The following is a 12,152-nucleotide window of genomic DNA, read 5'->3' on the forward strand; positions in this document are numbered from 1 at the left end:
ATTCCAGTAATAGCTCACACTTATCTGTTAGCAATTTAAACATAATTTCTAACATCAGCTTGTATGGAATCTGGCATTTCACCATATTCTGCCACAGGGGAGCCAATGCTCATGTTGTCTCTCCTCGGAAGTTCCTGTCTTTCCTTGAATGTCAGGCTACTTCGTTGTGATGGGATCTCAGCTCTCTAATGGGTTCAAGAAAACCTACGTTTTTGTTGTTTATCTGTTTTTTTCTCAGTCTTAGTGTGTGACTGATATATTCCAGTTTTCTACATTTTATGCAAAAGTGGAATATATACATGCACACAGTAAATACATATATATTTTTATATATATTACATACAAAAAAATATTCAGTAGTTCTCAACCATAGGTAATTTTCTTTTTGCCATTCAGAGAACATCTGGCTATGTCTGAAGACACTTATCATGATGGGTACATTCTATGATTTTCAAAGCCAGAGATACTGCTAAGCATGGTACAAGGCACGGACAGCCCCCCACAACAAATGATTATCGACCAAAAATGTCTGTAGTGACAAGGTTGAGAGACCTTGATAAATACATACATACAGAAAATATTTTTATTATTGTTCACATCTAAATAGCTTATAATTTCTATTATGGTTAACTTTCCAGAACATTTTGTTTAGAAGTGTTTAGAAACGTTTGTTTAGAAATGTTTTTCTTAATGGTTATTTTTTTGTTACTTGTGTTTAGTTCAATTGCATTGTGGTCAGAGGATGTACATTATTCCAATCCTTTGAAGTGTGTCAGTGTGTTTTATAGTATAATATTGGTTCATTTTAATAAATGTTCTATGTGTGCCTACAAAGAATGTGTCCCTTTGATCAGGAATGTTAATCATGTTTGATTCTTATATATCAATTTTTTCAGTCTATTTGTTCTATCAATTACTGATTGTAATTAATTATAATTAATGTTAAAATATCCCCTAACCATGGCTAAAAAATACTTTATACATTTTGAGGCTATGTTTTTAAATGTTTATACAATGAAAATATTTTATAGATTTTTCTTGTATTAAAACTTTGATCATCATGAAGTCATCTTTTTTTATATCCAGTAATGTTTTCTGCTTTATAGTCAATTTCACCTGATAATAATTCATCTAAACTAGTTTTCCTCTGTGACCTTAGTAATTAGCACAGACATACTTTTTCCATCAACATTTAAAGTTAATTTCTGTCTCTCATGGACAGAGGAGACTGGCAGGCTGTAGTACATAGGATTGCTAAGAGTAAGACATGACTGAAGTGACTTAGCAAGCATGCACAAAGTTAATCTCCATCTTTATTCAATTCCATAACCATACAAGAATTCTAGTACACTTTAACACCATTTATGTTCTCCAATTTATGTAATATTATTGATAGATATTTAAATTCTGTTTTCTCTTTGAATCACATGCTACTTTTTAATTACATTTATTATTTTTTTATACAATGTTTGTTCAAATTTACCCTCTCAGACTGTCCATCTGAGATCACTTTCACTTTGCTAAAGTACATTCTTTAGAATTTCCTTTAGTAAGAGATTGCTGTTGACAAAAACCTCTTAAAGAGTTACATTCTATACAGACATACAGAGGGGGGAAAAAACCTTGCATGTCTTCTCCCCTCATCTGTTTAATTCTGTAACTTGTTAGGCAAGCTTTTTCTTTTTTTAACCTCTCGCTTTGTCTCTCTGGGAGTCTGAGACTGCATAGGATGTAGCTCCTCGGTAGGCCCAACTTTAGGATGGGAGGGTCTTCCATGAGACTACTCATCTTAAGTAGGCCATGGATTTTGTCTTCTGTTCCCATTTTTCCGTGAGGCCATGAAAAGCAAAGCTCAATTTCACTCTGTGGGTTAAATGTTCTCAAGACAAAAGCTAGCAGCAGTACTCTCCTTATCACTCTAGGCTCTTACTTATATTTAGTTCCTGGTCCTATGAATTTCTATATTCTTATCATCTCATTGCTATATTTAAGATTTTAAAGTACATACTCCTGAATTTATGGTTGTTTTTGATGGATGGTAAGTACAGAAGATGAGATGATTGGATGGGATCACTGACTCAATGGACATGAGTTTGAGCAAACTCAGGAAGACAGTGAAGGATGGGGAGGCCTGGCATGCTGCTGTAGTTCATGGGCTGACAAAGAGTTGGACACGACTTAGTGACTGAATGACAAAAACAATCCTGAATTTATGGTTGTTTTAGATGGATGGTAAGTACAGATAACTAGCTTGTTACATTGCTGAAGTGGAAATATATTCATACATTGCCAAAAGACAATTAAGCCTGCCAGTGAAACTGGTATCATTGTAAATGATATGAATACAGTATATTTGAAATAGTATATACATTCAGATAAATTTTAAATTGTTATATACTTGGTTCAAATAGGTGATAATCCAGATACATTTTGCATTTTCATTTTCAATTTTTAAATTAAATTTTAAATAAAAATTGTCTAAGAATAAAATATAAAATTTCCTGTATACAAAAACTGTTCTTCCATACTTACAGTATAATCTTTCATTGAGATGATTAAGGGACTGCAGGATCTTTTGTTCTTCAGCTGAAAGTGCACAGATGTTAAATTGCTGCATTTTATTTAAAGCCAGATTTGTTTGCTGTAGCTGCTTGCTATTCATGACAGTTAGAATCTCATCCTCAGGCACTGAAGCTTTCACTAGATTTTCAGCCATCAAAAATTCAGAAGTACTGCCTGAAACTACAGAAATTTTATATTAACTATTCTTTGATCCCTTTTTGTCTTTGGGATCTGTCCTTATACATAACTGACATGCCTGTATGTATTAATTTTACAAACAGAAACCCAGTAAGTCTTCTGTTACTTTGCATTTTATTATCAAGGTCTTCTATATCTAGCATTATCCCATCCCTAATTAAAAAACAGATACTCAAAATGATGGCAGTGAGGTAATAAAAGTTCATAGAGTGTTTAAGGAAAAAATACATTATGTATATGTAGATTATTTCTGTGTTGTTTTTATTATTCATTGGTAGAATAAAGAGATGAAGTAGATTGTCTTATAATAGCAATTATGATGATAAGAGAAAAGGAACTTACAGAAATTGTAGAAAATTAGGTGATCAGCTGGACAGAACTGAAAGCTTAGAAATTGACCAAATAAAAGACTAAAGAAGGATCAAATACTTCAAAGAAGATGAGTCTAATAACTTAGCTTGTTGCTTATAAAATAAGCACTTTGGAGTTTCACTTCACATCATCTATTTAAACAAATTTCAAAGGAATTAAAGAGTTAAGTTTAATGAATGAAATCATTAAAGTAACGTAGAGGGAAAAGAAACATTTCTAACTTTCTTCATTGGAAAGTTTCTTTGGTAATGGACAAATCACCGAAAACGAATTTTTAAAGGTTGGTCTTCCCTAATAGATTTTAAATTCTGAAGGCCAAGACTTTTATATGTTTGGATAATTATTATGTATCCAAAATATTTAGTTGCAGGCAGGAAATTAGCTCTCAATAATTATTTATTAAATGAAAAAATGTAAAGTTAAGACTTCTATATGTGAAAATAAAACATAAGTGGAATAAAATGCACATAATAAAGTAGTAAAAACATTTGTAACTAGCATAAGGATCAGAATCCTTGATATTTAAAGAGTTTGCAGAAATGAGTGAGAAAATACTAAAACTCCAATATTTATAGGAAAAAAGAATATGAGGAAATAATTCACCAAAATAAATATACATACAGAAACAATTAAGCTTATTATTAGTAAAAGGTACTCAAATAAAAACTAATAACACACCATTTCTCTGTCATATATGCAAATAATAGATGTGATATTTACCTCAAGTTCACATACACCCCAGAAGAATTTTGAATAATACTTTCCATGAAAATGCGACAGGAATATATAAAAAAAGCCACAACAAAATTTATTTCCTTTGACCTAGTACCCACTCCAGTGTTCTTGCCTGGAGAATCCCAGGGACAGGGGAGCCTGGTGGGCTGCCGTCTATGGGGACGCACAGAGTCGGACCCGACTGAAGTGACTTAGCAGCAGCAGCAGCAGTACTCATTTAATACACAGAGTTTCATTCAATAAATATTAGTTGGGTGCCAATTAAGCCAGGTACTCTAATTTTAATTCTGGGTATATAAATATGGAAATCATCAAATAGGAAAAAATTGGATGTAGAAAGATGTTCAATAAATATATTATTATTTAGAACAAATAACAACTGGCAACAGTCTAAATGTGCAGGTTAAGATGAATTCAGGTCCTAATTGGTGGTGTAACAGTCATGTGATATGTAAGAACTTTGGAAAATATGTATAAGAACAACAAAAAAGAAATCATTGGGAACAAAGCTAAGAGGAAAATGTTTAAACTGAAACATACCTTCTTCAATATTAGAAGTACCCCTTGTAGTTTGTTTTGGCTCACTTGAACTTAGCTGGATATTTTGTCCAAAATTCTATAAAAATAGAGTATTAAATCAGAATATAATTCCATATTTAAAATTAGTGATATATATTGGCTTAAAAACTTTTATTTGCTGTTTTTATTTTCAATTATCACTATTCATATAATACATATTTCCTTTTTTGGGGGAGCAGAAATTAAGAATTACTGGAATAAGCCCTTTCTAACTAAATGGCTTACCTGATAGCTCAGTAGGTAAAGAATCTGCCTGCAGTGCAGGACACCCCTGTTTGATTCCTGGGTCAGGAAGATCTCCTGGAAAAGGGATACACTACCCACTCCAGTATTCTTGGGCTTCCCTTGAGACTCAGCTGGTAAAGAATCCACCTGCAACGCGGGAGACCTAGGTTTGATCCCTGGGTTGGGAAGATGCCCCGGAGAAGGGAAAGGCTGCCCACTCTAGTATTCTTGCCTGGAGAATTCCATGAACTGTATAGTCCATGGGGTCCCAGAGAGTTGGACACAACTGAGTAACTTCCACTTTCATGGTAACTAAAGATTAGAAAAATGTTTTATGTCAATTTTGGTACATTTTCAGATTGCAATATCATCTTGGATATTTGTAAGAGGGAGGTAATTTGGGTGTTAATCAAAAGTATTAACTAAAGGAAAGGTAAAAAATTACCCTAAGGCTAGTTTATCATTGTAAGGGTAGGTGACAATTACTAACCAGAAGTCTCTGATTGTGGCTTTATGCCAAAGATAAGCAAGCATCTTAGATGACAATACTTAAAAAAGAAACAGCTGCCTCAATGCTGCGCAGAACTGGGAAATAAGAAATATCAGAGCTCTGGCAACTAGCATTTCCATTCAACACTCTTGAGTGATACCAACTCTCTTTCCCTGGATATGGTCTACTTTGATTCTTTACTCTCGTTCTGTTCCACTTTAAGAAATGATTCTTAGATAAAGTTGCCTGGCTATTACTATACCTAGCCTTTGTTCAGTCTAATTGTAAGAGTAACTGAGGCAGGTTTCTGCAAAAACCCTGCTTCAATAGCTCTCATAGCCTTGCCTGATCTCCATTATAGACCTGAGACAACCTGGACTGAGACCATGGAACAAAGTGGCAATTGTGCTTTTTTAAATCTTTCATTGTGTTGGAGAAGACTCTTGAGAGTCCCTTGGACTGCAAGGAGATCCAACCAGTCCATCCTAAAGGAGATCAGTCCTGGGTGTTCATTGGAAGGATTGATGTTGAAGCTGAAACTCCAATATTTTGGCCACCTGATGTGAAGGGCTGACTCATCTGAAAAGACCCTGATGCTGGGAAAGATTGAGGGTAGGAGGAGAAGGGAACAACAGTGGATGAGATGGTTGGATGGCATCACCGACTCAATGGACATGAGTTTGAGTAAACTCTGGGAGTTGCTGATGGACAGGGAGGCCTGGTGTGCTGCAGTCTATGGGGTTGCAAAGAGTTGGACATGACTGAGCGACTGAACTGAACTGACCTCTTTTAGATTCTCTCCACACAGAAGTAGTGGTTGGTAAAAATCCAGTGTGATAAAATACATTTCCTAATAACAAGGTGATAAGAGCCAGTGCTATAATAACTGAATTCTTCTTTACCCTCTTGAGTGAAAACAAAACCAAACTCAACCCCAAACCAAAAATCAAAACAAAACAATAGGGATGAAAAAAATTAGACTTCAAAACTTTGTTTTGAGTCAGGAAACACTGACCTGTTTTAAAGCTAATGAGACTTTTGTAGATGTGTAAGTGGAGTGAAAGACGTGTACGTGAAGGTGGAAGTGGAACTTCTGGGAAGAATAGAAACGGACTCTAAAGGCAGCAGGATAGAATGCAAAGGAGCAACACACGGAAGAACAGAAAAGGACACAGGAAAACAGAGATGAATTTAGAGAGGACAATAGTAATGGCTTTTAAAATTCAGTTTGTTCATTTTTTTGTTATAATAACTATACATTACTTATAAATTTATTATATATTGATAAAAATAAAGAAAAAACAAAGATAAAAAATTTGTTCACTTTAGAGATTTTGAGATGTTTGATATGAACAACATGGAAGTTAGAAAGGAAGGACTGATTAGGTATTATTCTATTTGTAATCAGGAAGTTATATTTATAATTAAGTACTATGTTTGTTATTAAACAGTAAAAATGTACTGGTAATGTGACAGCATTATTTACATAAATAAAAAACCTAATGATTTGTTTTGCTAAATCATGATTGATTGTTCTCCATATTAATAACTAGCCATATAAAAATTAATAGTTCCTACAATATTCAAACAATAAGGCTTTCTACCTTTAACCTGAAATACAAATTTTTCATAAAACATTCTATTTTCAATTCTATTAAAAATCAGAGGTGGTATTTAATGCTATTCACTCACCCATCTAGGTTTTAAAAAATATTTTAAATACAATCCTTGGATCAAATTAGACCTCTAGAAAATGTTATATTTAGGTCACATTTACTTAGCTCTCACAGAATCGCCTCTACTAACTTTTAAATCCACATTATTATGCTTCTGACCTTTACTGAAGGCCTCTATTTCAAACAGCACAGGAAACTCCTTATTTATTTGTTGCTGATTGTTAATAGGGATATATCTATTATGAACTTCAAGGTCCTGTATGATCCTCAATGATATAAACAAAGTCATTATCGATATCCCCTGAGAACAATGCAGCACTTTCTTGGCATGTCTTCCAGGAAGTTCAGGTTCAAGGAGCACATTTAAACACACTGGAACTATATTAGTCTTTATGATAAGCACATTGCTTTATTTTCCATGGCTCTGGTTTACTTTTCTTTTTTCCCCTTTTTAAATGTATAGCTAAATATTAATATTGTTGTGAATAAATTCAGCTTTTCTCCAGAGCTGACTATAAATAATAACAAATAAAGTAACGTGATTTCTTAAGCTTGCTTTAAAATATTCATTAGTAACTGATCATTTAGGCAAACTAGAATATAGCATTTACGTATAGTACAAATAAGCTTCTAGCATAGAGAGTTCCAGTGCTTCACAATGGCTTTGGCTATATCATTTATGTTGTGGAACAGTTGCAGGCAGAGCACAGACCTTTAAGAATATTCTGTTTTCCAAGCAATTTTTCACTAATGAATAGAGATGTCTACTAACGCTGTACTTACATTCATCTGCTCACTGTACTTCTGTCCTACAGATCCAGGGTTTTGTCTTTTTTGCTCTAAAAGACTTTTGTGCTTATTTTTGACACTTCGTTTTCTTCTTGTAACACTAGAATCTTAAACAAATACCACAACAAAGTCAAAATTTACATGAGTAGACAGTATATATCCACTGTAAACTTCCAAGTTACCTTCAAACATCACAGAAAACCCTAAGTTTCATTCATTCAGTTGGCAAGCTTTTATTGAACTTCTCCTACATGTACTATGCATGACACAGGTACCATAAAGATTTAAACAACATCTCTGCTTTTGAGGGGTCTACAGTTTAGAGCAGTGACCTCTAAAGTGTTGTGGCAAAACACCAGGAGGATATGCAAAATAAATCACTGTTGCACAGGAAGAACATGTTAAATTTTCATTTTCTATTATCTAAAAATTAGAAATTTAAAATTTACTGTGGTAAAACATGATTGATACTGGCACCCTTGTGAGTTTGCAAGGTAGATGCATATAGTATGTATACAAGGTACGCACATTGCATACAGTAAACAGTTATCTTGGAGGAAGTGCACAGGTTCTAAGTGTGTGAGGTTGGCAGTGTTATCTTCATTAGTGTTCTTTTGTGTCCTTCAATGCACTGAATTTTATGTGTGCCCTGGACTTATGGATATTTCATAGTATATGAATGAATCTTTACAAAGTGGAAAAGAGGCTAAAATGACTTTTGTAGGGCTTTTATTGTATGTGTAATGTTTTATTATTATTTTACTTATTATTTTCTCTATGACTAAAAACATAGTCTTGCAAAATCATAAAGACAATACTAATAGCACAAGAACAGGTGAATAAGAAAGACGGAGCTGATACACATCTTATTCTCATTACAAACTCTTTGCCACATAATAACAATTACAGTATAGTTATATTATAACAAAGGATCACAAATCTAAAAATTGTAAAAAATAACAGTAAACCTCACTCTGTGTATTATGCCTTGAGATATCTAAGGATGGTATACAGAATGAAGTCATCATAATTGATAAGACATTTGAAACTAACCATTCAAAAAATTATTAATACTATATGAGAATTTTGCATGTTAATATGTAAAATTATTTTTATAATTATTTTAAAATGTATGATTTATAAGATACAAAATATAAAAATTATTTTAAAAGTCTGTATTTCATCCTTGTCTCAGTTAAAAATTTTTTCTATTTCTGGCTAAGGTGCTTAATGTATATATTAGTAGAGTAATATGTGTGTATGGTATATATGTATGTGATATTTGCTCAACATTTTTGTTAGTAGTGGTACAATAAAAACTCTTGCAGTATTCCAGAAGAATGGATGTAAATTTAAATGGATTATTACAGTAAAGTGAATAAACTGTATGTAAAATTGTAACAGAATTAAGTGAAAACACAGAGCCTTTATGAGAATCAAGAAAGCTTTCATAGAGGTTATGTTTAGGCTTGGTCTTAAAGGAGTAGTAAGACTCCAAGTATAAGGATCTTTGAATCAAAAGGAACATTATGTTCTAAAGTACAAAGGAACAAAGATACATAGTTAATAAGATTTTTGGACTGAAGGGGGAAAATTCAATGAGTGTGTATAAACACACAAATGTCTTGGGAGTGTATATGTGTGCTTCTGTCATACAGGTTTAGGTAGGAAAAAATATACAAATATTTTTAGCTGAAATTGTGTTACTGAAAGAACACAGATATTTATGCTACCATAGCTAATTATCTGTATATTTTCTCTATATAACATATATATATAATCATATACATGCTGCTATACATACACTATAAGTAAATATCTATATCTATATAACAACAAAGACATAAAAGCTTTCAAATTTCAAGAAAGCTGGCTAGTAACTGAACATCTGACTTTTTAGAGTAAGAAATACTAACATAATTTTAGCTAATGTGTTGAACATTTATAGTTGTCCAGGCCTTGTTCTATACTATAGGCACTATTATCATCACTATTTTTATAGATAAAAAAACTGAGGCACAGGCAAGGGTTAGTAACTTGCTCAAGGTCACAGAACCAGTAAAGGACAAAGATGAGATTTAGCTCAAACAGTCTCTAAAATCTAGAAATCTAGCTCTTACTCTCTATGCTAGTAATTTTGATTTGACTGTGTCTCATAGAAAGATATCTTCCACCGTAACCTGTGATGCACATATAGCTTTGTGAACCATATTTACTCTTACAATATACAGTGCCCTCAGGTAGTTTCTATTCTAGAACATTCTACAATTATAGTTCATTAAAAATTTCTGGTTACTACTCATTAACTGATTTATAACCTGCTAATGTCATGACCTATAGTTTAAAATACACTGTATTATATTTATTCTAATATGGGGATGCTAAATGTGTTAAATGCTAGATATGTTAAATGTTAATAGCTTATAGTGACATAATTTGGGTACCAATAAAGTTTTAATACTGTTTATTAAGCTTGGATTGTCTTCAAAATCTTGCAAAGTCCCCATTTTCCTATTTTTGAACAGCTCTAAAAATATCTTCAGCTGAAGAAGCTGAAGTTGAATGGTTCTATGAAGACCTACAAGACCTTTTAGAACTAACACCCAAAAAAGATGTCTTTTTCATTATAGGGGACTGGAATGCAAAAGTAGGAAGTCAAGAAACACCTGGGGTAACAGGCAAATTTGGCCTTGGAATACGGAATGAAGCAGGGCAAAGGCCTATAGAGTTTTGCCAAGAGAACACACTGGTCATAGCAAACACCCTCTTCCAACAACACAAGAGAAGACGACACATGGACATCATCAGATGATCAACACCAAAATCAGATTGATTATATTCTTTGCAGCCAAAGATGGAGAAGCTCTATACAGTCAGCAAAAACAAGACCGGGAGCTGACTGTGGCTCAGATCATGAACTCCTTGTTGCCAAATTCAGACTTAAAGAAAGTAGGGAAAACCAGTAGACCATTCAGGTATGACCTAAATCAAATTCCTTATGATTTAGGAATACAGTGGAAGTGAGACATAGATTTAAGGGACTAGATCTGATAGACAGAGTGCGTGATGAACTATGGACGGAAGTTCGTGACATTGCACAGGAGACAGGGATCAAGATCATCCCCAAGAAAAAGAAATGCAAAAAAGCCAAATGGCTGTCTGGGGAGGCCTTACAAATAGCTGTGAAAAGAAGAGAAGCAAAAAGTAAAGGAGAAAAGGAAAGAATTAAGCATCTGAATGCAGAGTTCCAAAGAATAGCAAAGAGAGATAAGAAAGCCTTCCTCAGCGGTCAATGCAAAGAAATAGAGGAAAAGAACAGAATGGGAAAGACTAGAGATCTCTTCAAGAAAATTAGAGATACCAAGGGAACATTTCATGCAAAGATGGGCTCGATAAAGGACAGAAATGGTATGGACCTAACAGAAGCAGAAGATATTAAGAAGAGGTGGCAAGAATACATACACAGAAGAACTGTACAAAAAAGATCTTCATGACCAAGATAATCACGATGGTGTGATCATTCACCTAGAGCCAGACATCCTGGAATGTGAAGTCAAGTGGGCCTTAGAAAGCATCACGAACAAAGCTAATGGAGGGGATGGAATTCCAATGGAGCTGTTTCAAATCCTGAAAGATGATGCTGTGAAAGTGCTGCACTCAATATGTCAGCAAATTTGGAAAGCTCAGCAGTGGCCACAGGACTGGAAAAGGTCAGTTTTCATTCCAATCCCAAAGAAAGGCAATGCCAAAGAATGCTCAAACTACTGCACAATTGTACTCGTCTCACACGCTAGTAAAATAATGCTCAAAATTATCCAAGCCAGGATTCAGCAATACATGAAACTTGAACTTCCAGATGTTCAAGCTGTTTTTAGAAAAGGCAGAGGAACCAGAGATCAAATTGCCAACATCTGCTTGATCATGGAAAAAGCAAGAGAGTTCCAGAAAAACATGTATTTCTGCTTTGTTGACTATGCCAAAGCCCTTGACTGTGTGGATCACAAGAAACTGTGGAAAATTCTGAGAGAGATGGGAATACCAGACCACCTAACCTGCCTCTTGAGAAATCTGTATGCAGGCCAGGAAGCAACAGTTTGAACTGGACATGGAACAACAGACTGGTTCCAAAGAGGAAAAGGAGTATGTCAAGGCTGTATATTGTCACCCTGCTTATTTAACTTACATGCTGACTACATCTTGAGAAACGCTGGACTGGAAGAAACACAAGCTGGAATCAAGATTGCTGGGAGAAATATCAATAACCTCAGATATGCAGATGACACCACCCTTATGGCAGAAAGTGAAGAGGAACTAAAAAGCCTCTTGATGAAAGTGAAAGAGAAGAGTGAAAAAGTTGGCTTAAAGCTCAACATTCAAAAATGGAGATCATGGCTTCTGGTCCCATCACTTCATGGGAAATAGATGGGGAAACAGTGGAAACAGTGTCAGACTTTATTTTTTGGGGCTCCAAAATCACTGTGGATGGTGACTGCAGCCATGAAATTAAAAGATGCTTACTCCTTGGA

The 12,152-nt window shown here is 34.2% G+C and overlaps 1 protein-coding gene across 3 annotated transcripts in view; it reads right to left on the reverse strand.

Annotated features, from left to right (window-relative positions):
* Window positions 1-12,152, reverse strand: part of CEP126 (centrosomal protein 126) — a 122,478-nt gene that overhangs the window by 19,948 nt on the left and 90,378 nt on the right. For all 3 annotated transcript variants that reach the window (XM_040257867.1, XM_040257868.1, XM_040257866.1), the window contains exons 7-9: window positions 7,621-7,733; window positions 4,408-4,483; window positions 2,533-2,742 (exon numbers count right to left, since the gene is read on the reverse strand). In XM_040257867.1, coding sequence (XP_040113801.1) covers window positions 2,533-2,742; window positions 4,408-4,483; window positions 7,621-7,733 — 399 coding nt within the window. The remainder of the gene's footprint in view (window positions 1-2,532; window positions 2,743-4,407; window positions 4,484-7,620; window positions 7,734-12,152) is intronic.

Source organism: Oryx dammah, unplaced genomic scaffold (genome assembly GCF_014754425.2).
Source record: "Oryx dammah isolate SB20612 unplaced genomic scaffold, SCBI_Odam_1.1 HiC_scaffold_17, whole genome shotgun sequence".
Lineage (NCBI taxonomy): Eukaryota > Metazoa > Chordata > Mammalia > Artiodactyla > Bovidae > Oryx > Oryx dammah.